Raw genomic sequence first — 26,962 nt, 5'->3', positions numbered from 1 at the left:
TTATAAGGATAGAGGAGTGGAGATGACAAATGATTTTTAAAGGAAATGGGTTGGGCATTTGAGGAAAATAAACTTACAGGGTAATGAGGATAGATCAGGGAAAAGGATTGAATGGATTGCTCTACAGAAAGCTGGCATTGTCTTGATGGGCCAAATGGCCTCCAGTCAAACCAACTTTACACTCCACTTAAGTCAGTGGACTGTGAAATAAGGTGGGTTTAATCAGGCATTAGATTGAAGTTGACTTATGCGTGTGGGGCCAGTTAGATTGAAATTACTCCGTCGAATCATGCAAGCACAGGAGGATGATGTTCGGCCTTTAATGTCCATGTGAGCTCTTTCAATTAACCCTGCTTACCTTGCTCTCTTTCTCTCACAGAGGTGCAAATTCCTCCCACAGCCTAGGCTCTTTTATTCTCTCCACTACTCGGCACCATCAGAGGAAAATTTAATTTGCAGCCACTCGGTGGCAGTACTGGTTAAACAATTTGTTTCAGGAATTCTGCCAAGTCTCTCGCAACTTCTTTTAAGGTGCTTATCTGTGTGCCTGAGATAAAGCCTTTATCAAAAGCTTTGAGAAAGAGCCACAAGTAATCACTGCCTATCTTATGTATTGGTTCTCCCCGAAGCTCTGTTAGTGCACCGCAGCCAATGAGGGCAAGTTCAACGTTGGGTGCCGGTGCTCAATGCATGCAAGCCGGAACAAGCCAACAATATGATGCCCCCCCATCGCTGCCACAGTATTAGGCAAGGAGCAGAGGACCCTCAGCCAGTGACATTGGTCCCTTACCAACAGTGTTCAGAAAGGTTAGACTTCAAGGCAGGAAATTCGAATCAGTAACACTGCTGGAGACAGCCTGCCCAATGCATCACCAAAGAAGGGCACTTGCACAAGTCAGAAGTAGCTGAACTGGTGCCAGTCTAATGTCATACAACCCCAATGGCTCAATGTCCATTGTCCTAATTTGAACTACATCAATCAGCTCCACTGAATACAAGGTTATTTCTAAGTGTCGCAAATGAACGTTACTGCAGCTCATCACTATAAAATATGGCTGTGCACAAAACACTCCGTACCTCTCTGACAAATCCCTTCTCCGTACTTGACAGCCCAATCGTCATTTTACGCAAGAAACGATCATTTGTATCAACCACTGGGAAAACAAAGTGAATATAAATAATTATACTCTCTCAGGTTACAAAGACACGGGGAGGGAGAGGTGCAGCAAGAGTCAGGGGAGACACATCCTTGTTTGTGTAACCATGCTGTGTAAATTGGCTGCCACATTTCTTACATTACTACAGTTAAAGTACTTCAATGGTTGTAAAGCAACTTGGATCATCTTGTGATCATGAATGCATGTTCTTGCTTTTCTCCCATTCATACAAGTGGAAGGTTGAAAGTCCCTGGAATTGGAGTCACTCAACATCGACAATCAGCTTATTCACAAATTCCTCCTTTGAGGTTGAAGCATGTAAACAATTTCACACGAGGTGATTACCTTTCCCTTTGCTCCAACCTTAACAAAACATAACATTAATGATGGATTTTTTTTAAAAACCTCTCACCTCGTTGCCAGGTAATTGTAGATGGATCAATGTCCAAACGAGCAAATTTCGAGACTTCTTCGGGTGTCAGTGTGTCAGGGATCTTTTTCCGGATCCCCAATCGCTGCAGTGGAAAAGGCACAAAAAGTTGCAACTTGGGTGGTTGCTACAGGTCAGCATTTACCATGATTAACCATTCACTCTTTACACAGAATCCACTTGATCAAAACAGAAAATCAACCTCGCAAAAAGAAATCAGACAGTGTACGGTAATATTAAATCAACTCACCCTCCACCACAGAGCAAATGGAATAGATTGTGTAGATAAATGAAGTGTTTAAATAGACAAATAGTTTATTTTAGTAGGTAAGTGTGTAGGACAAGTCAAATCTGATGGGCCATACAACACCACAGTACATTAACAGAGCAAGAACAGAACATCATTCAATCCCTCGAGCCTGTTCCATGGTTCAATCAGACCTTGTATACAACTTCATTTACTCACCTTGGTTCCAAATCTTTTAATATCCATGCTGAACAAGAATCTACCAATCTCAGGTTTTGAACTGACCTGGACTTTTTGGAAGAGAGTGCTCTAGATTTCCTTTGTCTAAAGAAGGGCTTCTGGACATCACCCCGAATAGCTTAGCAATATAGATTATGCCCCCCTCTCCATTACATGACATAGTTTCCCTACCTACTTTATCAATTTTGATTATCCAAAACACCATTCAATCACCCTTTAAGTTTCTATACTCAGGAGAATACAAGTACAAACTCTGCACCCAGCCCTCAATTTAATCTTTTTCAGACCAGATATCATTGTGGTGAATCTGTGCTATGCCCCTCACGAGAGCAATGTATCTTTCCTAGGAAAACCAACTCAGTTTAATCCTTTGGCACTAAATTAACACACACTTCACAGAGTGTTTGCTGCCAATCAGACTACTTATCTGAAACAAAATTTACAAACACTACAATCTCTACTACAGGTTTGAAAAAAATCCAAAAATGACTTCCTTTTCCAAACCACTAAAATCTGATTAACAAGCCCTTCATGGGAATTATTCCTCGGGGAGATAGTAGCATAGTAATCCAGGGACCCAGGGTAATGCTCTGGAGATAGGGGTTTAAATCCCACCATGGCAGCTGGTGGAACTTGACTTCAATTAATAAAGCCAAAAGTTAGTTTCAGCAATTGATGACTATCAACCTATCACTCGCTGTTGCAAAAACCCATCTGGTACACAAATATCCTTTGGGAAAGTAAATCTACCCTGCTTACTTAGTCTGGCCTGTGTGTGACCCCAGACCCACAACAATGGGCCCGATTTTACCATTTTCATTCTAAGTGCTGAATCTGGGTGGAATGCAGATCCGATTTGGAGATCTGCTCTCAGGCGCCCCCATACGCACTCAGCTTGAAAAAAAAAAATTGCGGCTCCCATTCGCGCTGTGGGTGGGGCTTAGCGCGGCTGAAACGATCGGAGCTCTGAACTGCGCGTGTGCAGTTAGGAAAAAATTTGAAAAAGCACGCCCATGTGAGATCGCTCCCGGGCCGCAGAAAGCGGAGAAAGCGGCCTGGGAGCGAAAAGCGGGAATGATGGCCCCCACACACATCACTGTCCGTCTTATCCACCCCCCACTACCCACACACATCACTGTCCCCCTTATCCACCCCCCACTACCCACACACATCACTGTCCCCGTTATCCACCCCCCCACTACCCACACACATCACTGTCCGCCTTATCCACCCCCCACTACCCACACACATGACTGTCCCCGTTATCCACCCCCCCACTACCCACACACATCACTGTCCCCCTTATCCACCCCACTACCCACAGATATCACTGTCCCTCTTATCCACCCCCCACTACCCACACACATCACTGTCCCCCTTATCCACACATCACTGTCCCCCTTATTCACACCACCCCCCAACTACCCACACACATCACTGTCCCCCTTAACCACCCCACTACCCACACACATCACTGTCCCCCTTATCCACCCCACTACCCACACACATCACTGTCCCCCTTATCCACCCCACTACCCACACACATCACTGTCCCCCTTATCCACCCCCCCCCAACTACCCACACACATCACTGTCCGCCTTATCCACCCCCCCCACTACCCACACACATCACCGTCCCCGTTATCCACCCCCCCCCCACTACCCACACACATCACTGTCCCCCTTATCCACCCCCCCCCCACTACCCACACACATCACTGTCCCCCTTATCCACCTCCCCACACACATCACTGTCCCCCTTATCCACCCCCCTCCCCCCCATACCGATAGCCACCCCTGCCCCCTCACCGATCGTCCGCAGAGTGGCAGTGGAACCCCCCGCCCACCTGACAGCAATCTGGCCTCACTTATTCTCTCTCTCTTCCCCCCCCCCCCCCCCCCCGAGAATGGTCTGGCCTCACTCACCCTCCCCCCCACTTCCCTGAGGAACATCTAATCTCGCCCCCCCCCCCCCCCCCCCCCCACCCCACCAGACAACAATCGGCCCTCCCCACCCCCTCCTTCTCACCAGAGATACATCTGACCCGCCTCCTCCTCCTCCCACCCCCCCAACCAGACAACGATCTGGCCTCACTCCCCCCCAACCAGAGGATGATCTGACCCGCCTCCCCCCCCCCCCCCCCCCCCCCCAACTGATCTGAGTCAGGGAGCCGTTGGAAGCTCTGAACGTGCTCTTCAGCAGCTGGAGCGCCCGATTCAGACTTTTATTCAGCAGGTCCATTACGGCGCGGTTCCGGATTGGCAAACGCGGTGGTAAAGGGGGAAATGCTGATAGAGCGGGCGGGCAGTTCATTAATTCAATTTAAATGCATGCATTTGCCGCCATTCCCGGGTTTCGGTAAAGTGGCAATCTGCACAGACGCAGGCGCGGATCGTGTTAATGGCCTCAATGGCCTCACACCCGACTTTACCACGTTTTCGCACCCGTTTACACAATGGTAAAATCGGGCCCAATGTGTTCGATTAACTGCCCTCGGAAGTGGCCTAGCAAGCCACCCAGTGAAAGGATAGTTTGGTTCCAACAACAAATGCTGGCCTTACTAGCACCAACTACATTCCAGAGAATAAAAACAAATTCACGCAAAACAAAACATTGGAATTTTAATAGCTTTTTTTGCAAAAGTCTGTTTTTTATGTATTTATAAGGGTGGGGGAATGAATTTACTTATTCAATTCCCTTGCACTATCCAATGTGTATCATTTTATTCACCTCTGATGTGGCAGAATTTGATTGCATCATTACATTCTGTATCACTGGCTGCCATTTTGTTCCCAGCAGCCGGAATGGATTAATTTCTCACCTCCATTCCTGTCAAAATCTGCCTTTGTAATTTACTCCTTTTAGCCCAGATATCATTATGGTGAACCCCTCCAATTCAGTTTAATTCACCGGTACAAAACAAACACACACTCCACAGGCTGCGGCCAATCAGGCTATTTATCTGAAAGAAAATTTACAGAGCACTACAATCTCTACTGTAGGTTTGTAAAGAATCCAAAAATGACTCACACCCCTCCAATCACTACAATCTGAGGACAAGGTCACCCTAGACTATTCTCCACCAGGAAAAAGGCAGGAGAGACATTCAATCACTGATTTCTGGCTGATTGCAGCCACACATATATCCTTCAGATACCACCACATTTCTGGCTTGGCAAATGGCAAATTTTTTTTTTAAAGGAATTGGAGGTGGCTCCTTTAAGTTCTAAATAGTTGACCAGACTAAAGGCACTCATTAATGGGGACAACATTTTTAAAAGCATTAACACCCACAGCTCTTAGGTGTCACCGAATGGGCCTCAAACACTTTATTCCGAAGCAGCCTACTCCTGAATTATCACCCGCTGTGTAAAAATGTGCATCCAGCTCCAACAACCATTCACTTGTTAATGATTGGTTTGACGGGAACAATGTACATGCCCCATCCTAGTATAACAGTATCTATGCTTATCGATAGTTCAGTCAAGTCACAAAAGATTCTGTTTGCTAAAGATTATCTGCAAGGATGTTGCTCCAATTTAAAATTGGTAGCTAATTATCTGACATTTGATAACACTTCAAATATTAATACTTGGGCAAGCATATTCCACAGCTGGGGAGAAGGATTTGGGAAAATTCTGTTGAAAAGTCTTCCTGTTTGAATGAATTGTAATTTACCACATGTACTATACTGTACTTGTGTCTGTACCATTGCTTCTGTGAATCAGTTCATCTTAACAAATCAGATCAGTACTTCAATTTGTACACTCCATTTGCTGTTGGAATATTTTCAACTCTCCAAAGGCAAGTGGGGGCATGTCAACAGGCTTCGGATTAAGCTGCTATCAGTCTGCAAAAGACATTGAGAGAAGCCCAAACTTGAAAGTGGTGATCGAGGTTGCTGAGAGCAAATATGTTAACTTCATTGCAGTGTTAATGTAAGCCTACTTGTGACTAATAAAAAAAAACTTTAAAATGTATTTGTCAAAATTCATGGGGATATGGTTATGTTTATTGGAGCCAGAATGCAAACGCATTACTCTTCTTTTCAGACAAACACCAGTTACGATAAATAACTAATTGTGATGATAGTTCTGTGACCTCCTCTAGGCCTATAACACTTGAGACATCGGCACTCCTTCAATTTTGACCTTTTGTGCATTCATCACTCTATCATAGTTGGCCTGGCATTCAGCTGTCTAGGTCCCAAGCTCTAGCATTCCCTTCCTTAAACTTCTCTGCCACTTTCTCCTTCTTTAAAACACAGTGAAGGTTGCAATAGCCATGCTGCTTAGGATGGCACCTAATCTTCATTGAATCTACATTGTTGTCAATGGACAGAGAGATCGGAGAATAGGTGTCAATGAAGAAGTCATGCTAAACCTTTATAAATTACTGGTTAGGTCTTGGTAGGCATACTGCATCCAATCCTGGGCATCACACTTGAAGGATGTCAAGGCTTTGAAGAGGGTGCAGAGAAGATATACTAAAATGGGATCAGTGATGTGGGACTTCAGTTGTGAGGACAGGCTAGAGAAGCTTGGAAGGGATTCCCTTCAGGATCCCATCCACCCCAACCTGACCACAAATTTAGGCCAGGGCAGACAGGAAGACTGCCCTTGCACCAAATAATGCCCTTAAGCGGCCACTTAAGGGCCTTTCCCCACCCAGTCTCAATTTTTAGTCCAGTGGGTGGATATCTGAACAAAATTCAACCTCAGATGTGGCGGTGTCGCGCCTTCGTCAGAAGCCCCCGTCTTGAAATTATCAATTAACCCCCAACATCATCTGCCTTTTGGGAGAAAGGTTCTAGATTTCCACTTTTGCCCTGGAACACTTCAATTAGATCACCCCATAATCTTCCATATTCAAGGGAATACAAGCCTAGCCAACTTCCCTCGAGGTCTGGTATCATTTCAAGTGGCAGTTTGAAAAAGAGAAAATATAAAATTAAAAACTGGGGTGGATGGGTGGGGTTGGGGTTGATTGAAAATAAAAATATTTTACTTACTGTTAGCCGGGCAAGCTGGATGGGAGAAAACTTTCGCTTCCCATTTATAGTGGGAACCAAACGATTATACAAAGCCTGGGAAAAAATGACAGGAATTAACATTTTCATCTGTAAGTCCCAATGATTTAATCGTCTCAACTTACATTATTCAGATTCACAATGCCAACTCTTAAATATCCAGTCAAAACTAAGTTGCTGATCAAAGAAAGAAAAGTTCCTGAACTTATATAGTAACTTACTATACCCTTCACAACTTCAGGATGTTCCAAAGCGTTTTACAGCTAATGAAACATTTCTGAACAATAGCCACTATTGTAATCTAGGCAGCTATTTGTGCACAGCACCCTCCCACAAACAACAACATAATACACATCTGTTCATCGGTGATAATGGTTGAGGGATTAATATTGGTCAGGAAACTGGGAGGACTTCTTTGCTCTCTTTGGATGGCGCAATGGGATCCTTTACATCCACCTGAGAGGGCAGATGAGATCTCGGTTTAACCGCTCATCTGAAAGACAGCACCTCTGACAATGAAGCATTTTCTCAGCTCTGCATTAAATTGGTTTGCTTGAGGTTTAAAATCAGCAACCTTCTGACTCACAGGTGAATGTGTAACCAATGAGCCAAGACTCATACTGGGCAATGGAATGGGAATGAAATAGAAAAAGAACATAAAATAACAAGTTATGAACCTACAGAGAAGTTAAGAAACCGAGAACCTCCAGTACCCCTTCAAAAACTATGTGTCTTTCAGGTTGATAAGTGTCCGCCAATTCCCCAGCTCACCTGGTCTGATTGAGTACCTTCGTGCAAAATTCTAGCATCTATAGCAGCTGCCAACAAGTTATTAGCTGCTGTAATGGCATGAATGTCCCCGGTTAGATGGAGGTTAAACTGCAATATAAAAAAACTGATTAACAGTCATTACAGAAACATTATGAAAAGGACCAAAATAAGATTTAAAAAGTTGTTTCAAATCAGGTTTATTTTTTGCACTGGTCTGTTTGCCTCTGTGTTGTGTTATGCCACTCACCGACTCCAAGCAACTGCAAAACTAAGTCTTAGGAACACAAACAGGAAAGGGTGCATTGATGAATTCAACAAGAAATTCAGGAGAAATTTGGAGAATGGTGACAATGTGGAGTGTTTGATAACATAACATAAATGCTTTAAGAATAAGCTGGATAAGTGAGGGGAAAAGGAATAGAATGACGTACTGATAGGATGAGATGAAATAAAAGGTGGTAGACAACCAACAGTACAGATCAGCATAATTGGATCATATCACCTCTTTCTGCATTGTAAATGCTATGCAATATTTACAAATCCATTTGATGTTCAGGATTCCATTTTGTGGGTAAAGGATGATCCCAACCCATGTGTTAAATTTCTGTTCTCTTACCTCTTCCATAGGGATGACCTGAGCATATCCACCTCCTGCAGCTCCACCTGTTAGAGGACAATCATCACTTTGGTTACACACAATAAATACAGATTCCCATCTGCTCAACAATATTTACACGTCAATAAATTGGTTAGCTATATTACTGGATTAATGATTCACAGAAAATACCACAAATGGTAATTTGAATTTATTTTCTTTTAAATCTGGAAATAAAAAGATGGTAAGGGCAAAAATGACACTGAAGTTGTCACATTGTCATAAAAACTCAACTGGTTCACTAATGTCTTTTGGGAAAGCAACTTACTGACTTTCCCCAATATGGCCTACAGGTGATACCAGCCCCCCACCATCACTGCTGACTCTTAACTGCCCTAACACCATATGTCAAACTGCTACAGTGGACATATGCCAAACTGATACAGTGGTTCATGAAAGTGTTCTCTCCAACACCTTGTCCTAATATAGGAAATGCAGCAGCCAATTTCAGCATAGTAAGTTCTCACAAATAGCAAATAAATAAACAAGATCTCTTTTTGTGATATTGTTTAAGGGATGAATATTGGCCAAAATAACAGGGAGAACATCACTGATCCTTTTAAATAATGCATAGGATCTTTTAAGTCCATCTGAAGGGGTAAGTTGGGTTTCAATTTAACAACTCATCAAAAAGATGGCACTTCTAACATTTCAGCATTCCTTCAGTACTGCACTGAGTGTGTCAATCTGGATTTTGTGCTCAAGTCTCTGGAGTGGGGCTTTAGTCCACAACTTTCAGACTCTAAGGGTGCACAACAAAGAGAAGATTTACAGCTGAACCAATCCGGACAGTGCTGAGATCCTTAGCATCAATTTGATTTCTTTTCAAAAGAGGAAAGAGTGCAAATGTATTGATGAATCAATAGAACCACAATAGTATCTACAAAAGCAATATTCTTCGCATACTAAGGTGACCAGGAGAAAGAACCAGCGAAGAAACTGCTGTTGTGCAGTTTTATTTGCATTTGATCCACTCATGCCAATCTGATGAATGAACAATTCTGTGTTGTTTGTTCCATAAATCAGATTGTTTCAATGACTTAGAGAAGATGTATTTAATCTGGTTACCTTTAACACCGAATGTTGGTCCCTGAGATGGTTGCCTCACACAAGCAAAGGCATTAACACCCAGATGGGCAGTTAGCGCTTGAACCAATCCAATTGTCACAGCACTCTTCCCCTCCCCCAAAGGAGTTGGTGTAATTCTGTAAAGAATATACCAGGGAATGGTTACTCTTACATTGCAAGTTAAGAAATTATAGCATCCAAAGTCCATGTGAGAGACATCTGGTGAAGTCACTTCTGTGCTTCTTCCTCATGACTCCTCCACTTCAGTTGCAGGAGAAAGCAGTTAGGACAGTCAGAGGTGCAGTTATGCAGCACCAATCTAACATGTTATGTGATTCTTAATCAGGAGCAAAACAGGGTGAATCTAGCAGGTTGCAACTATTAATTTCTGGAAAGAGCATTCAAGCACAAGAGAGACCAAGAGGGAGAAGCAAACAAACAAGAAAGTACTCCAGATACTTGATCACCAAATCTTGGTGGATGCTTCAGAGCAGTCCAGAGGCAGTGTAATACATGAGGGGTCTGGAGCAAATAGGGAGAAACTATCCCCAGTCCTGAAAGAACCAAGAACAAATGGGTACAGATTTAAAGAAACTGGTAAAAGAAGTAAAAGCAACACGAGAAAAATCTGTTCCACGCAGTAAGTGATTGGGGTCTGGAATGAGCTGCCTGAGAACGTGGTGAAGGCAGATTCAATCAAAGCTTTCAAAAACGAATTATAGACTAATTTCTGAAAAGGAAGTATGCGGGGGAACAACACTAGGCAAATTTCTCAATCGGAGAGGCAATGAAGACATTATGGGCTGAATGACCTCCTGCTCTTATAACAATTGTGCGATTCCTCAAGCCTCCACAAAGCTCCGTGATATCTGCGCTTAACTAATTCTGGCCTGAGCACCCCCATTTTAATCACTCCACCATTGGTGGCTATGCCTTAAAGCTTTCATGTCCCTAAGCTCTGAAATTGCCTCCCTAAGTCTCTTTACTTCTCTACTTCTCTCTCTGTCTTTAAGACACTCCTTAAATCCCACCTCTTATTTGGCTAGGTATCAAATTTTGCTTTATAATGTTCCTGCGAAACACTATGGAAAGTTTTAGTAAAGCATTTCAGTAAATCTAGTTTCCAATTAAAAACAAGTTGTTGTTGTATGACAGATCTATTTTCATGTTCTACTATATAACAATGTTCCTTCAGTGTTGTGACCTTCTGCTCGCTTTAACTTGCAACATTATTTAAACTGTGGTCAGTACACACTGTAGCTCCAGATCATTTAGAGGGGTGTGTGGTGTGCAAATGAGCAAGCACAGCTGCTTGTAATAAATAGAGCACTTAACGCTGTGGGCTGGAAACTGATGTTAAGGCAAATGGCTAATGGTTATCGTTTGCTGGTTAAGATAAGCGATAATCCATTTGACATAGCACTGATACCACAGAAAAGCCATTTGGCCCAAGTGATGCATGCTCATGCTTATGCTCCACATGAGCTTCCTCCCACATTACTTCATTGACCGTATCAGCATTATTTCCCATTTCTGTCTCCCACGTATACTTAACCTAACTTTCCTTAAATAAATTTATGCTATTTATCATGTTAGAAGCAAGTTCCACATGTTCCCCTCCAACTTCTTATTTGATTTATTAGCAACTCTCATATATATGGACCCTAGCTTAGGAGTCACCTACAAATGGAAACATCTAATCTATATCTCTCATAGAGTCAGAGGTTTACAGCATGGAAACAGGCCCTTTGTCCCAACTTGTCCATGCCGCCCCTTTTTTTTTTTAAAAACCCCTAAGCTAATCCCAATTGCCCGCATTTGGCCCATATCCCTCTAAACTCATCTTACCCATGTAACTATCTAAATGCCTTTTAAAAGACAAAATTGTACCCGCCTCTACTACTACCTCTGGCAGCTTGTTCCAGACACTCACCACCGTCTGTGTGAAAAAATTGCCCCTCTGGACACTTTTGTATCTCTCCCTCTCACCTTAAACCTATGCCCTCTAGTTTTAAACTCCCCTACCTTTGGGAAAAGATATTGACTAGCTAGCTGATCTGTGCCCCTCATTATTTTATAGACCTCTATAAGGTCACCCCTCAGCCTCCTGTGCTCCAGAGAAAAAAGTCCCAGTCTACCCAGCCTCTCCTTCTGACTCAATCCATCAAATCCTGGTAGCATCCTAGTAAATCTTTTCTGCACTCTTTCTAGTTTAATAATATCCTTTTATAATAGGGTGACCAGAATTGCACACAGTATTCCAAGTGTGGCCGTACCAATGTCTTGTACAACTTCAACAAGACCTTCCAACTCCAGTATTCAATGTTCTGACCGATGAAACCAAGCATGCCAAATGCCTTCTTCACCACTCTGTCCACCTGTGACTCCACTTTCAAGGAGCTATGAACATGTACCCCGAGATCTCTTTGTTCTGTAACTCTCAACGCCCTACCATTAGCTGAGTAAGTCTTGCCCTGGTTCAATCTACCAAAATGCAACACCTCGCATTTGTCTAAATTAAACTCCATCTGCCATTCGTCAGCCCACTGGCCCAATTGATCAAAATCTCATTGCAATTAGAGATTGCATCTCCAAACTTACTAACCACGCCTCCTATATTCTCATCCAAATCATTAATATAAATGACAAATAACAGTGGACCCAGCACTGATCCCTGAGGCACACCGCTGGTCACAGACCTCCAGTTTGAAAAACAATTCTCTACAACCACCCTCTGGCTTCTGTCAAGAGGCCAATTTTGTATCCATTTAGGTACCTCACCCTGGGTCCTGTGAAATTTAATCTTATGCAACAACCTACCATGCGGTACCTTGTCAAAGGCCTTGCTAAAGTCCATGTAGACATCAACTGCACTGCCCTCATCTACCTTCTTGGTTACCCCTTCAAAAAACTCTATCAAATTTGAGAGACATGATTTTCCACTCACAAAGCCATGCTGACTGTCCCTAATCAGTACCTGCGTCTCAAAATGCCTGTAGATCCTGTCTCCCAAAATACCTTCCAACAATTTACCCACCACAGATGTGAGGCTCTTTGGCCTGTAGTAGCCAGGCTTTTCCCTGCAGCCCTTTTTAAACAAAGGCACAACATTTGCCACCCTCCAATCTTCAGGCACCTCACCCGTGACTATCGATGATTCAAATATCTCGGCTAGGGGACCCGCAATTTCCTCTCCTATTGAACCTCTTCATAATTTTAAAGCCCATTATCAGGGCCCCCTCCAGTCTTCTCATTCCCAGAAGACTAGAGTCCCAGTCTCTTCAGTCTTTCCAGAGAGATTTAAGTGATAGGGTCCGTAGTTTAATAGCACTAAATAGGGATTCGGAAGGAAGAGTTTATAGAAGAGTTTATATAACAAACAAAGGTTTCGTACCAACAAGTAATAAAATGAAATAAAATGTTCCTACCCAGCAACCAATACGTATTTTCCATCCGGTTGTTCCTTCAGCCTGTCCAAGAGAGATAATTTGACCTTTGCTTTATTCGATCCATAAGCTTCTATTTCTGATGGACGCAAGCCAATCTCTTTGGCCAGGACACCAATCGCTTTGGGAGTCTGCGTTCTGGATATCTCTATATCACTGAAAACATTTTGAGCGGAGGATTCAGACCAGCAAGTGAGTTCTGATTAACACCCAAAACATGTACATACAGACACACAAGAAAGTACTTCCAACATGGTGTCCTACTTACCCGCAGTAGGTTAACAGGGGGAAGTGAATACAAAGTTGCATTAAACCATATCACAGGGACAAAAGGTAAAACAAGTTTTGATTGTTTACCTGGGGACAGGCAAGGTGGGCTGCAATTTGAGGGGCCGAAGGTTCCATGTCTTGTGCTGTTCCTGCTTGAGCCATCTGGTGCTGCTTTCGACTGTGTTCTGTGTCAAGATTTCCAATAAATAAAATGATATTCAGGGAATAACACTGGACAAACTATGCTCATGGTTACAGTATAAAAGCAAATTACTGCGGATGCTGGAATCTGAAACCAAAAGAGAAAATGCTGGAAAATCTCAGCGGGTCTGGCAGCATCTGTGAGGAGAGAAAAGAGCTGACGTTTTGAGTCCGGACGACCAGCTTTGACAAAGGGTCATCTGGACTCGAAATGTCAGCTCTTTTCTCTCCTCACAGATGCTGCCAGACCTGCTGAGATTTTCCAGCATTTTCTCTTTTGGTCTCATGGTTACAGTAATTATCTCCAAAACCTTTTAGCATCCCATTTATGAAAAGGTTTTAGGGGTCCGTTCTTTTGCAATGATATTTAGTACAGGGCATTTTACAACAACAATAACATGCATAATATAGCATCTCTAGTTTAGTAAAAAGTGTTGCCAATGTGCTACACAAGCATTATCATACAAATCTAACACCGAGCCACAAATAAATATTTGGCCAGGTGACCTAAAACTAGCCATGCAGGTAGAATTTAAGGATTGACGAGGTGTGGAGAGGTTTAGGGAAGAAATTTCAGAGCTTAGGGTGCTGGCAGCTGTGGGCTTGGCACCCAATGATGAAGCTGTTAAAATTAAGACTGCTAACAGGCCAGAATTGGAAGTGCACAGAGATCTCAAAAGATTGTAACGCTGAGGAAATAACAAGAATTGAAGCATTACCACACCAGAAGACAATGCAGATCAGGCTTACTGTGGACCTACTTGGAGGAAAAGCCACTTATGCACTTATCCTCGGCGCAGAGAGCGAAAGTGGTCTGTATGCTATGACCATCTGTTCCAGGGAACCCTGTTATATTAGCCATTGCTGACAAAAGACGATAAGGCATCTCTTTTCATGAGAGACATAATTGGTCATATGTAGCTCAAGAGGCACCACTCAGCCAACTTGGAGCAAAGCAAGGAGGAAGAACTCCTTGAGATATCATAGCTGATACAAGGACTCAACCAGCACCACAGGCATCATTCTGCATCAAGCGTCAGCCATCTGAGAAAAACAGATTTTTGGTCACTCAGAGAAATCAAAGGATAAGGGGAGCAGGCAGGAAAGTAGAGTTGAAGCAGAAGATCAGCTATGATTGGATTAGATCAGATGCATCACAAAGTGCAGGGGTATAACCCCAATCACCTCTAGTTGGAAGGTCGTCTGAACTCTAACTTCCTTTTGGTCACAAATATTCCAGCTCCAAATTGACTTGATCTTAAGAGCAAAAAAAACTTAAACATGAAGCTGATGTTGTAGATCGCCTGTATGACTGGTGTTACATTAGGGCTCAGTTAAACACCCTCACTACACATCCTGCTTTGGGGGACATCAATTGAATTTAGTTTCTCTCAGCTGATGGGAGTTAAGATGAGAGGATCTCAAAAAAAAAGAGAACAGACAACCCAATTCTCATAATTATCTCGGAGCAGAAAGTTCACAACCCCGTTCCAGCATTCAATTAGATCATGGTTTATTTATATATTCTATTCACCCACCCTGAATCCATAATCCATACCTAACAAAACTCTATCCGTCCCACCATAGGAAATAGTTTCTCTCCATTTATCCTAACAATTCCTTTAATCATCTTACCCACTTTATATTAATCATCTCCTTAATCTTCTATACTAAAGGGAATACAAACGAAGTCGATGCAACACTTGCATTTAACCCTTTTAGCTCCAGTGTCATTCTGGTAAATCTGCGCTGCACCCGTTGAGACCAACATATCCTTCCTGAATTGCTGAACTAAACAACCAGGATTGCAGTTTTAAACATCAAAGTTCATACTCTCCCTGTGTTAAATAGTGCGAATAATTGAGATTCAAAAAGAATCCATAGAAATAGCCTCCTCTTCTACAGCCAGTTATTTCAGACACTGGTACTTAGTGATACTCGTTTAGCAAGTATGTGCATCACAGCAATAGAGAAAAATCTTCACTCTCACTCCTCCGACCTCTGAATTTATAAGACAGAAAACTGGAGGGAAAGGTCCCCTGACCAGGTATTATGGATCTGAAATTTGTCCAACCTTGATCTGCATTGCTGCTGTCAGGAGTCCAATTCCATCATGCGGGGACCTAGGTTCACCTTGCTGGAAATCCTGGCGTTTGGAACATGAACTTAAATCTGCAGCAGGGTTGAAACAAAACAGATGTCAATTACGTACTCAAAATTTTCTTCTTAAAATCCTGTAATGATCTATGAACCAGAATCAAATCTAACCTAACCAGGAGCACTTGGGGGAACCGGCCTCTCAAAAGAACTGCCTTTTTTTTCACCTAAAGTGATTGTTTTGTCAGTGGTCAGTTTATAAGCATTTTAGGAAGAAATGAGATTCAGGGACTTGCTTTCAAATTGCCCCTGCACTTCTACCTTACTTGATAATACAGAACTTGAGAAATCCATAAAAAAAGAGACATGACAAGATGAAAAAACTTTGGTAACATATATGTTACTAAAGCTTTTTCATCTTGCACTCATAGGGACAGATTTATAAGAATACCAATGCTAAAGAGAACAACAACTTTTACTGCACGAGGAGTGCTGATTGGTTGGCAAATGGATTGTGATTGGTAAAGGCATTGCCATGGGGAATGCACCAGGAAGCAGTTAACTGCCACGTTTTTGTTCAGTGCAAAAAAACACAATGCTCTTTCTGTATGCGAAGAACATGACCATGTTCTTTGCATACAGTGAGCTGCAATAAGAGCACAACTGATAATTTTAAATTGGTTGTCAGGTGTAATTTTTGTCAGCACAATCAGGATTGTTTAGCAAGTACTGTCCAACCACGGAATTATAGATAACGTTGGACAAAACGTTCGAAGTTTTGCAAGCAAGGGCTGGTTCGGTACGGTCAGTACTTTGCTGTTGGAAGCGGCCAGGGGCATGCTGTTTAATATGATCCACAATCATTAGGACACAAGGCCTACATAACTGGGATCATATCTGCCCCATTCTTTCAGCAATACCAAAGACAGTTCTCTAATTTCTTGTATTTTATTTGGATTAAGAATCACTTTATCTGCTTTTACAAACAGCATTGGGGGAGATGAAGTCAGCCATAGGTCACTGGTAACACGCTCAGATCTAAGGTGGTTTGGGCAATCCTGAGATGTAAAATGCTATATAGATGCAAGTTTTTCTTTACCGAGCCACTTTCAATCGATTCCTTAACCTGCAACCTAATTGAAGGCTGTGGTTAATCAGCCAGTCCAAACTGCCTCTTTACCTGATAAATTGTAGGTGATTATAGTTCTGTCAGAATTTATCCATTCTTCTCCCAGTCCCTCTGGTGCAGGACTGGTCACCACTATCACATCATTCTTGTGGAGCTATCACAAAATTAAAAATAAAACACTGCAATCATTTTTAGAAAGAACATATTATTATCTGCTATAGATGGTATATCCATTTATTTGAAATGGCTCAAAACGGATAGAGGCAAAGAGCAGACTAATGGCACTGGAGTGGACAGCTGGGGGGGGATTCTCCCATCCTCCCTCCACCCCCGTCAGACTGGTTCACTAGAGTGGGGATTACACTAGCTCCCCACTAACTGGGAACAAGCGGCCCGACTCTGCTGGAGTGAAGGGGGGCAATCGGGGGCCTTCCAGAGGGTTGGACAGTGGGAAGTGCCCCTTGGCATTGGGGGAGGGCGGGTCAGCAGTGTTGGGGGGGGCGGGGGGAGAAGGAGGGAGGGTCGGCGGTGTTTGGGGGGGTGGGGGGGGGCGGGAGAGCTGCTGAACTGACCAGCAATTGGGAGGCCAGCAGTGAGGGCCACTGTGTATGCGCCAATCTCAGCACTGACAGATCAGCGCATGCACAGTAGCCCACTCAGCACGCTGATTTCAACCTTTCCAACAAGAATACGCCCCACCGCTGTAATTTAATGATATTCACACTGGTGGCCTCTGCAGTGAACAGTGTGTGGGAGATTCTTCCCTGAATTCCCACTGAAAACAACAATGTGAATTACTCCAGTTTTCACGCTAATTTGACACAGAACACTTTTGGAAGAATTCTGCCCCTGAAGTGGAAGAGCTAGGACTGGGTAAGTTCAATAGCCTCCTTCTGCGTTATAATTCAAAGTATTCTATGAAAAGAATAGCCACAAGTAACACCATTTAAACAAAGCAAGACACTGTTGCTCTTACATTACTAACCTACCCTAAATAGGATGAAAATTACAGAATATGATTTCTGCCATGCTTCCAAAGGCAATGGAAGTGCAGTACACAAATGGTCAGGAATTAAATAGATCCAAGGAACAGTGCAAAGGGAGTGCGGCATTGTTTGAGGGCAAGGCCTTGAACTAGGTCTCATTTGCCTATTCCAGGGGTTGAGGGGAGGGATATTCAAGGTCCCATAGGACTAGTCAAACAAAGGTCAACCAGTTATGCGCATTTTAGTCACACACAAGTTACTGCAGTCAAGTGTTATGCTTACCATAGAGGCCAATGACTTTAAAAAATATATTTGAAATTAGTGACTGACTGAAAGGATCACACAAGATTTCAAATCTGAAAGCTTTTACTGCAACAAACCAAAAGCAACCTAAGCCGGAGTTGTCCAACCTTTTCGCTCGGGGAGGCCATATTTGCATATTTTTCTTACTCAAGGGGCTGATGAGCAAATTTTGGAAAGGTGTGGTTCAGCACAATAAGCTGAATTTCAAAACAGTTGAGGTTTTAAGGAAAGAAACAATTGCTGACCAAATGTAAAGCAATGTCATAGCAATAAATGATTGAGTTAGAAAAGAGTAAGGAATAAAAATGACCAGAATGTTGGAGGGTCAGTGTATGTGGGTTGGAGTGTGCGCATGTGTATGTGTTGGTGCGTGGTGGTGAAAGTGAGTGAGAAAACAGACAGGCGCAAAGCAGCCTCGCACTCACTCCGTCACTCACATCATCTCACATGAGAACACCATCTACCAGGTACACGGTACATACTCTTGTGACTCGGCCAACGCTGTCTACCTGATAGGTTGCAGGAACGGATGTCCCCGAGGCATGGTACATTGGCGAGACCGTGCAGATGCTACGACAATGGACACCACTCGACAATCACCAGGTAGGAGTGTTCCCTTCCTGTCCGGAAACACTTCAAGAAGTTTAACAGCACCAGGTTAAAGTCCAACAGGTTTATTTGGTAGCAAAAGCACTTTTGCTACCAAATAAACCTGTTGGACTTTAACCTGGTGCTGTTAAACTTCTTGAAATGTTTACCCCAGTCTAACGCCGGCATCTCCACATCATGGGAAACACTTCAGTCGTCAGTGCATTTAGCCTCTGATCTTCCAGTAAGCGTTCTCCAAGGTGGCCTTCACGGCACACGACAACGCAGAATTGCTGAGCAGAAACTGATAGCCAAGTTCCGCACACATGAGGACAGCCTCAACCAGGATCTTGAGTTTATGTCACACTATCTGTAACCCCCACGACTTGCCTGGGCTTGCAAAATCTCACTAACTGTCCTGGCTGGAAACAATTCACACCTCTTTAACCTGTGCTTAACCCTCTCTCCACTCCCATTGTCTGCACCCGTAAAGACTTTATTACCTGTTAAGACTTGCATTCCAACCATTATCATGGAATTGAGTTTGTGTCCACATATGCCCTGTTTGTGAGACAAATCCTGCACTCACCTGATGAAGGAGCAGCGCTCTGAAAGCTTGTGCTATCAAATAAACCTGTTGGACTTTAACCTGGTGCTGTGAGACTACTTACTGTGCCCACCCCAGTCCAACGCCGGCAACTCCATATCACACTAGTCTTCAGCACACTGTTCGCTGCTCCACCAGAAACTGTTCCTCTCCTTCATTTGCTGCTGATACGCTCACTGATCACACTATCAGCAGCAAGCACGGAAGAAACATCCTCCGAATGGAAAAGCAACATACACTCTGAACTAGAGACAAGAAATTCCCCATTCCGATTTGAGCACAATTGAAAATCTCCCGCTATTATACTTTACACTACCCCTTAAGTGGGCATTTTATTCGTCAGGAACCAGTTCCAATTTACTCTCAGCCCCCTAGGGTTAGTTTCCTTTTTCCTTTCCCAGCCAGGTAACTTCTAATCCCAATCACTTTCATGTGAGGGTTACACTGGAGATTCCCTGCCTCTAGCCGAAGATAGACATTTGATTTGTTACATGTATTAGTATACAATGAAAAGTATTGTTTCTTGCATGCTATACAAAGCAGACCGTTTATAGAGAAGGAAACGAGAGAGTGCAGAAAGTAGTGTTACAGCCATAGCTAGGGGGCAGAGAAAGATCAACTTGGTGCGAGGTAGGTCCATTCAAAAATCTGATGGAAGAAGCTGTTCTCAAGTCAGTTGGTATACGACCTCAGACTTTTGCATCTTTTTCCCGACGGAAGATGGTGGAAGAGAGTATGTCCAGAGTACGCAGAGTCCTTAATTATGCTGGCTGCTTTTCCGAGACAGCGGGAAGTGAAGACAGAGTCAATGGATGGAAGACTGGTTTGCGTGATGGATTGGGCTACATTCACAACCTTTTGCAGTTTCTTGCGGTCTTGGGCAGAGCAGGAGCCATACCAAGCTGTGATACAACCAGCAAGAATGCTTTCTATGGTGCATCCGTAAAAGATGGAGTCGTAGCTGACATGCTAAATTTCCTTAGTCTTCTGAGAAATTAGAGGCGTTGATGGGCTTTCTTAATTATAGTGTCGGCCTGGGGTGACCAGGACAGGTTGTGGTGATCTGGACACCTAAAAACTTAAAGCTTTCGACCATTTCTACTTCATCCCCATTGATGTAGACAAGGGCATGATCTCCACTACGCTTCCTGAAGTTGATGACAATCTTCTTCGCTTTGTTGACATTGAAGGAGAGATTATTGTTGCCGCACCAGTTGACCAGATTCTCGATCTCTTTCCTGTACTCAGTCTTGTCATTGTTTGAGATCATTACATTGTTTGTCATTACAGTGGTGTCATTAGCAAACTTGAAAATCGAGTTGGAGGGGAATTTGGCCACACAGTCATAGGTGTATAAGGAGCATAGCAGGGAGCGGAGGACACAGCCTTGCGGGGCACCAGTGTAGAGGATGATCGTGGAGGTGGTGTTAGAACAAAGAACAATACAGCACAGGAACAGGCCCTTCGGCCCTCCAAGCCCGCACCGCTCCCCGGTCCAGCCTATCTACATACCAATATCCTATCCACCGAGCTGTCCCTCACAGCTACGATGCTTTGTTCATCACAACCTATTAACTCACCCCCACCCCCCCATTCCAGACCATGTGATCTCCAGGGAGAGGCGAAAACCCAGAGTGAAAATCCCAGGGCCAATATGGGGAAAGAAAATCTGGGAAATTCCTCTCCGACCCCCTGAGGCGATCGAAACGAGTCCAGGAGATCACACTGGCCCTGATCGGAAAATGCTTCCCAACCCTAGTCATTTCCACTTCCACGAACACCATATGAATTCCCTGCCCCCGAGACAGGTTCCCAACTATCCGCAGTCTCGCTCTGTACTGGCACCAGCAAGATGATCATAGAATGAAGCCTTGAAACGAGAAACAAGGAACAATTAGACCGCGCCGCTCCCTGGTCCAAACTAGACCACTCTTTTGTATCCCTCCATTCCCACTCCGTTCATATAGCTGTCTAGATAAGTCTTAAACGTTCCCAGTGTGTCCGCCTCCACCACCTTGCCCGGCAACACATTCCAGGCCCCCAAAAACTTGTTGTTGCCTATCCTTACTGATTGTAGTCTGTGGGTTAGGAAGTTCAGGATCCAGTCAGAGGGAGGAGCCGAGGCCCAGGCCGTGGAGTTCGGAGGTGAGTTTTGTAGGAATAATGGTGTTGAAGGCTGAGCTGTAGTCGATAAATAGGAGTCTGACATATCCAGATGTTCCAGGGTTGAGTGCAGGACCAGCGAGATGGCGTCTGCTTGGACCTGTAACGGCGGTCGGCGAACTGTAGTGGATCCAGGCAGTCTGGGAGGCAGGAATTGATTTGTGCCATGACTAACCTTTCGAAGCACTTCATAATGATGGATGTCAGAGCCACCAGATGATAATCATTTAAGAACACTGCTTGGCTTTTCTTTGGTTTTGGGATGATGGTCGTCTTCTTGACGCAGATAGGGACCTCAGATTGTTATAAAAAGGAGGTTGAAGATGTCTGCGAATACCCCCCACTTGCTGATCCACGCAGGGTCGGAGTGCTCGTCCGGGTACCCCATTCAGGCCAGTCGCTTTCCGTGGGTTGACCTTTGAGAAAGCTGCTCTGACATCTGTAATGGTGACCTCAGATACAGGTTCATCCAAGGCTTCCGGGTGGAGGGAGTGTTCTTGCTGACCTCTTGCTCAAAACGGGCATAGAATGCATTGAGGTCATCAGGGAGGAGTGCTGGCGATTTTACATGCCTTCATCTTGTAGCCTGTTATGTCTTGTAGACCTTGCCATAGTCGGCAGGGGTCCGTCCATGTGGCTAGCCTGAGACTCTAGCTTGGTCCTGTACTGTCTTTTGGCATATTTGATGGATCTCCTCAGATCATATTTGGTTTTCTTGTATAGGTCAGGGTCGTCTGACTTGAACGCTTCAGACCTAGACTTCAGGAAGCAGTGGATATCCCTGTTCATCCATGGTTTCCGGTTGGGAAATATGCGGATTTGTTTCTTTGGCACACAGTCTTCTTCACACTTACTAATGAAGTCAGTTACTATAGTGGCGCTCGTTCAGGATGAGTCTCCAGTCTCCTTTAAATCCTCACAAACTCCATCTCTTCAATCAAAATATGAGCTCCCACCAGCATTTGGCATGGTGACCAGGAGAAAGCATTTTCACCGCTTCAGGTGCAAGACTGTTTCTCTGATGCCGACAGATGGACTTGTGTCTGTGAAGTTCAGTGATATTTTAAGAAACCTGCAATCCTATATCACAATGGCTTTTGATTGACTTTTATTCCAAATTTATTTGTAAGAATAACAATGCATGTAAGCAACATGTTTTGAAATGTGCATGGGGGGTAAAATATAGATACATGCCTTCTTTCTCCTTCACAGAAATAACATGAGACTGAATTCATATTCACTTTAATGCCTTGGGGGGAAATAATCAGCAAACAAGAATAACGCAAGCTCAAGAGAGACTCTTGGCCTTATAACTTTTACCCTACAAAGATGAGGCAAGTAAAATAATAACTTGCTTCATTTTCTTTCCCAGATGTAATTCTGTTGAAGCCTACATTATAAATTACTAGCAGATGGTGGTCTCGTTACCATAAACTCTCAACCAGAAACACTACAATGTGATGACAGACTGGAAGAGTAAGAAAAATAAGAGAATAAAACTTCTCAGAGTCCAACTCCCAAAATCAGATTTTTTTCTCTTGAATCATTAACACCCGAGGCAAACCATTTATTTTTATTCATTCACTGGATGCGAGCACCTCTGGCAAGCACGGTATTTATTTCCCATCCCTTGATGCTCTCAAAGTGCTTGTGGTGCTTCGCTTTCTTGGAACCATGTGGTTAAAAAGGCATTCTCACAATGCTGTCAACAAAATGTACCTCCCCAAAATCACAATCTGTGAACATTACACCAGCTCTTTATTGAGGTGTAGATGGCAGCGCAGGAATTGGACAATTTCATACACGCAATTATTTTAATCCCTTGACTAATTAATAGGTGGGGCATTTTTGTGGAATCCTGGCTGGTTCTCCGAGTTCAGTTGCTCACAACCCTGCCGCTGGCCTGAAGCTTTGCTAGAAAGAACTGGATTATCTCGACATGCCAATGATCCATGAGAGTTGGGAAGGGTGGGAGGAGGAAGAGGGGAATTGGGTCTGGTGTTTTGGGGGATCTGGGTCTGGTTTATATGTTGAGATTTGCTTAAGATTTTATGGATCCAGAGGTTGGAGTGTTGCGTTTGGGATGACTTGTTTACAAATTTGCAGTTCAATGCACTGACTGGGCACCACATTTAAATTAAAACAGGCCAAGGTCGGACATGTAGACATGAGAGCAGGATGGTGTGTTGAAATGACAAGCTTCAAAGCAGCGCTTCACAAGCACCTTTAATCTGGTCTATTGCACTCGCTGCTCCCAATGCAGTCTACTCTACATTGGAGAAACCAAGCGCAGAGTTGGTGACTGCTTTGCAGAACACCTTCGATCCATCCGCAAACAGGATCCAGGCCTTCCTGTCGCTTGCCATTACAACACACCATCCTCCTCTCATGTCCGTCCTGGGCCTGTTACAATGTTCCAGAGAAGCCTAATGCAAACCGGTGGAATAGCACCTGATCTTCCGATTAGGCACTTTACAGACTTCTGGACTTAATATTGAGTTCAACAATTTCTGAGCATGAACTATCTCCTCCATCTTTATTTCTTCCATCGTTTCATTTTTTTACTTTTTAAAATAATCTCAGTTTTCAACTTGTTTTCACCTCCACAGTCTCCCCTACCCCACTAGGCCCATCTATTACATGCCTCAGGTTGTCCTCATACACTCTGTTTATCTTTGTTCTGCCATTTATACATTCGGATTTCTTAATGGCCGCTATCAACACTCTTTTCAGTCATGATCACCACCACATTCCGTGTATTTTTGTACGTACACACGCACACACACGCACTCACGTGCGCACACCTCATCAGTATGGTATAAATCACATCCTACTTTCTATTGTCTTCAGCTCTGACAAAGGTTCAACCAGACTCGAAATGTTAGCTCTGTTCCCTCCACAGAAGCCGTCAAATGTGAGATTTTCCAGCATTTTCTGATTTTGTTTCAGATGCCAGCATCCAGTTATTTGCTTTTACTTTTAAATCCCTACTTTATTACTCCAGAGTAAAGGATAATTTGCTTTTAACATAAAAAATAATTATTTTATAAAATTCAAAGTTTTAAAATTGAGAAGTCCAAACTGTAACACAGTGGAGAATGTATTTCTCATTATCGGTCTAGAGCCCCATTGTCACTCTAGATTGAAAAATACACCAAAAAAATAGGGTCCAAAATTAAAATGGGGCAGGGGGATGGAAAAACACCCCAGCCAGAAAAAATAACTTTTCCACACCTTTTCAAGTTTTCATACACATTACGTAAATTGTCCTGCTGTATTTTCAATACATGTACTTGCTCTCAAAAATAGTTTGCATTCATAACATACCTCAACATAGTAGAACATTCTAAAGTGCTTCACAGGAGCATAAATCAGACACAAGTCAGATGATCAAAAGCTTGGTAGATTTTAACTCACATTTTAATGGGGGAAAGGGATAGAGAGGTTATAGGTGGAGAACATTCCAAAGTTTGGGGCCCTCGCAATTGAAAGCAAGACCAATAACCCTGCAGCAAAACAAGTGGTGGATACACTAGAGCTCAGAGTTGAAGAGGGTTGTAGGATTATAGGAGGTTACAGAGAATGAGAGAGAACTTCATGGAGAGATTTGAATACTCGAATATTTTTTAAAAATGAAGGCTGGGCCAGGCTAGCAACCAATGTAGGACAGCGAGTACAAGGGTGATACACCAACAAGGGGTTGGTGAAAGTCAAAATCGAGGCAGCAGAGCATTGGATGAGCTCAAGTTTATGGAGGATGCTCAGCAGGGCAGAACCATCAGCTTTTCATTGAGAGGCTGCTAGGTTGGCTCTTTTCTGAAGAGTCAATACGGCCTCGTTTTGCAATAATAGTTATATGTAAATCAAACTGTTCCACTGAAATCCAATCCACCCAGGTTCGCACAAAGCTAAACTTGTGGGTGGAAGGCTTAGGTCACTTACTAATTATTTACTTGACAGAACACTATGAACTCTGTCCCTTTCTATCAAATTACATAATTTCACAGGATAACAAAAACAATTCGGGATTCAAACTAAACAATCCAGTGTTCTAGGATAGACCACTTGGGATTCATCAGCTGGTCTCAAACACACCAGCAGCATTACTTGTTCTGCAAATTGATTTCTAAAAATTAAAGTTGATAAAATAAGTCCTCTACTCTAATGCTACATATTTTAGATTCTAGAAAGATTGAATTCATTCAAAAAGGGGAGAGTTGTAAAATTGACTAGTTCTTAAACCAGATTTAAATGGTTGCAGGAAATCGGATTCCATAGAGTCTTGAGCACTGCGAGATCAATATGACATGAAAAAAATACAAAAACTATACGCATCAAAACTTTATTCTTTTTGCTATCTTAAAAATGGAATTTGTGTTGAACTAAAACAATTGGTTACTACACTTCATGTGGCTCGGTAGTACCACCACAGACCGAGTAATAAGAGTCTACCTTTCAGGTTGCCTGAATGGTATAATCTGCCACCTTTTCAGTGGGGCCCGTGTCACCAGTCAACCACTCGTCCAGCTAACCTGGAACAGCAAAGAGCCTGGGCGCCTGCGAGTGACCAACAACGTATGCATTGTGCGAGCTTCCCAGATACCTTGCACACACCTGCAGAATCTGGATCCTGTGGTCATATACAATCTGAACGTTCAGTGTGAAAACCCTTCCTGTTCACAAAGGCATCAGGCTGGCCAACTTAACGGCCACATGGGTGCAAGCAATGGTCTCCGGGATGTGGGAGAATGCTGAAATAGCTGCAAATTTTCTCGCCTGCTCAGCCTGGCTGACCTGATCCATCTTGAAAATAAATGATCCCATTCACAAGCCTGAAAAGGGCATCAGTGACCAGCTTGACACAGCAATGTTCAGCTGACTGGGAGACTCCACATAGATCACCCACAGTGCCCTGGAGGATCCAAAGGCATAAAGGTTTAGTGCCATCACGACCTACAGAGCTATGGGCATTGGGTGCCCTCTCACACGATTGGAGCCTATCTCCGGCCCAATCATCTGGCAGATGGTGGTCACAGCTTCCCTTGAAAGCCAGAGCCTGCTGTGGCACTGGATCTCTGTCATGTCAAGGTAATTTGATTGCTGCCTGTACAACATGGCAGCAGGGTAGTGGTGTCTTCTGCAGGGGCAGTTTCCTTGCCCTCTCTGCTGGCCCTGATCTTCCTGTGCCTGCACCTCTGCCCAAAGGGGATGCCTGAGGCCACCAGGAGGTGGTGCTCTCTGTTGAGTCGACAATACGCGACACTACGGACTTCAGACAGAAACTCAACACACATGGAGCAGTTGAACCAGGAGCACTCCTCGTCACAATGGATGTCTCGGCACTCTACACCAGCATCCCCCACGATGATGGCATTGCTGCAACTGCCTCAGTGCCAACAACTGCCAGTTTCCAGATGTAATTTTACAACTTATCCGCTTCATCCTGGACCACAGTGTCTTCACCTTCAACAACCAGTTCTTCATCCAGACACACGGAACAGCCATGGGGACCAAATTCGCACCTCAATATGCCAACATCTTCATGCACAGGTTCGAACAAGACTTCTTCACCGC

At 43.6% G+C, this 26,962-nt stretch overlaps 1 protein-coding gene across 1 annotated transcript in view; it reads right to left on the bottom strand.

Moving 5' to 3' along the window:
• mthfd1l (methylenetetrahydrofolate dehydrogenase (NADP+ dependent) 1 like) overlaps positions 1–26,962 on the bottom strand; it is a 153,912-nt gene that overhangs the window by 101,886 nt on the left and 25,064 nt on the right. Inside the window, exons 8-17 of the mRNA XM_078230279.1 lie at positions 16,793–16,895; positions 15,590–15,687; positions 13,402–13,499; positions 13,027–13,200; positions 9,599–9,735; positions 8,492–8,538; positions 7,876–7,983; positions 7,087–7,161; positions 1,570–1,672; positions 1,078–1,154 (exon numbers count right to left, since the gene is read on the bottom strand). Coding sequence (XP_078086405.1) covers positions 1,078–1,154; positions 1,570–1,672; positions 7,087–7,161; positions 7,876–7,983; positions 8,492–8,538; positions 9,599–9,735; positions 13,027–13,200; positions 13,402–13,499; positions 15,590–15,687; positions 16,793–16,895 — 1,020 coding nt within the window. The remainder of the gene's footprint in view (positions 1–1,077; positions 1,155–1,569; positions 1,673–7,086; positions 7,162–7,875; positions 7,984–8,491; positions 8,539–9,598; positions 9,736–13,026; positions 13,201–13,401; positions 13,500–15,589; positions 15,688–16,792; positions 16,896–26,962) is intronic.

This window comes from Mustelus asterias, chromosome 15 (assembly GCF_964213995.1).
Source record: "Mustelus asterias chromosome 15, sMusAst1.hap1.1, whole genome shotgun sequence".
Taxonomy (NCBI): domain Eukaryota; kingdom Metazoa; phylum Chordata; class Chondrichthyes; order Carcharhiniformes; family Triakidae; genus Mustelus; species Mustelus asterias.
This window is presented reverse-complemented; position numbering and strand designations above follow the sequence as displayed.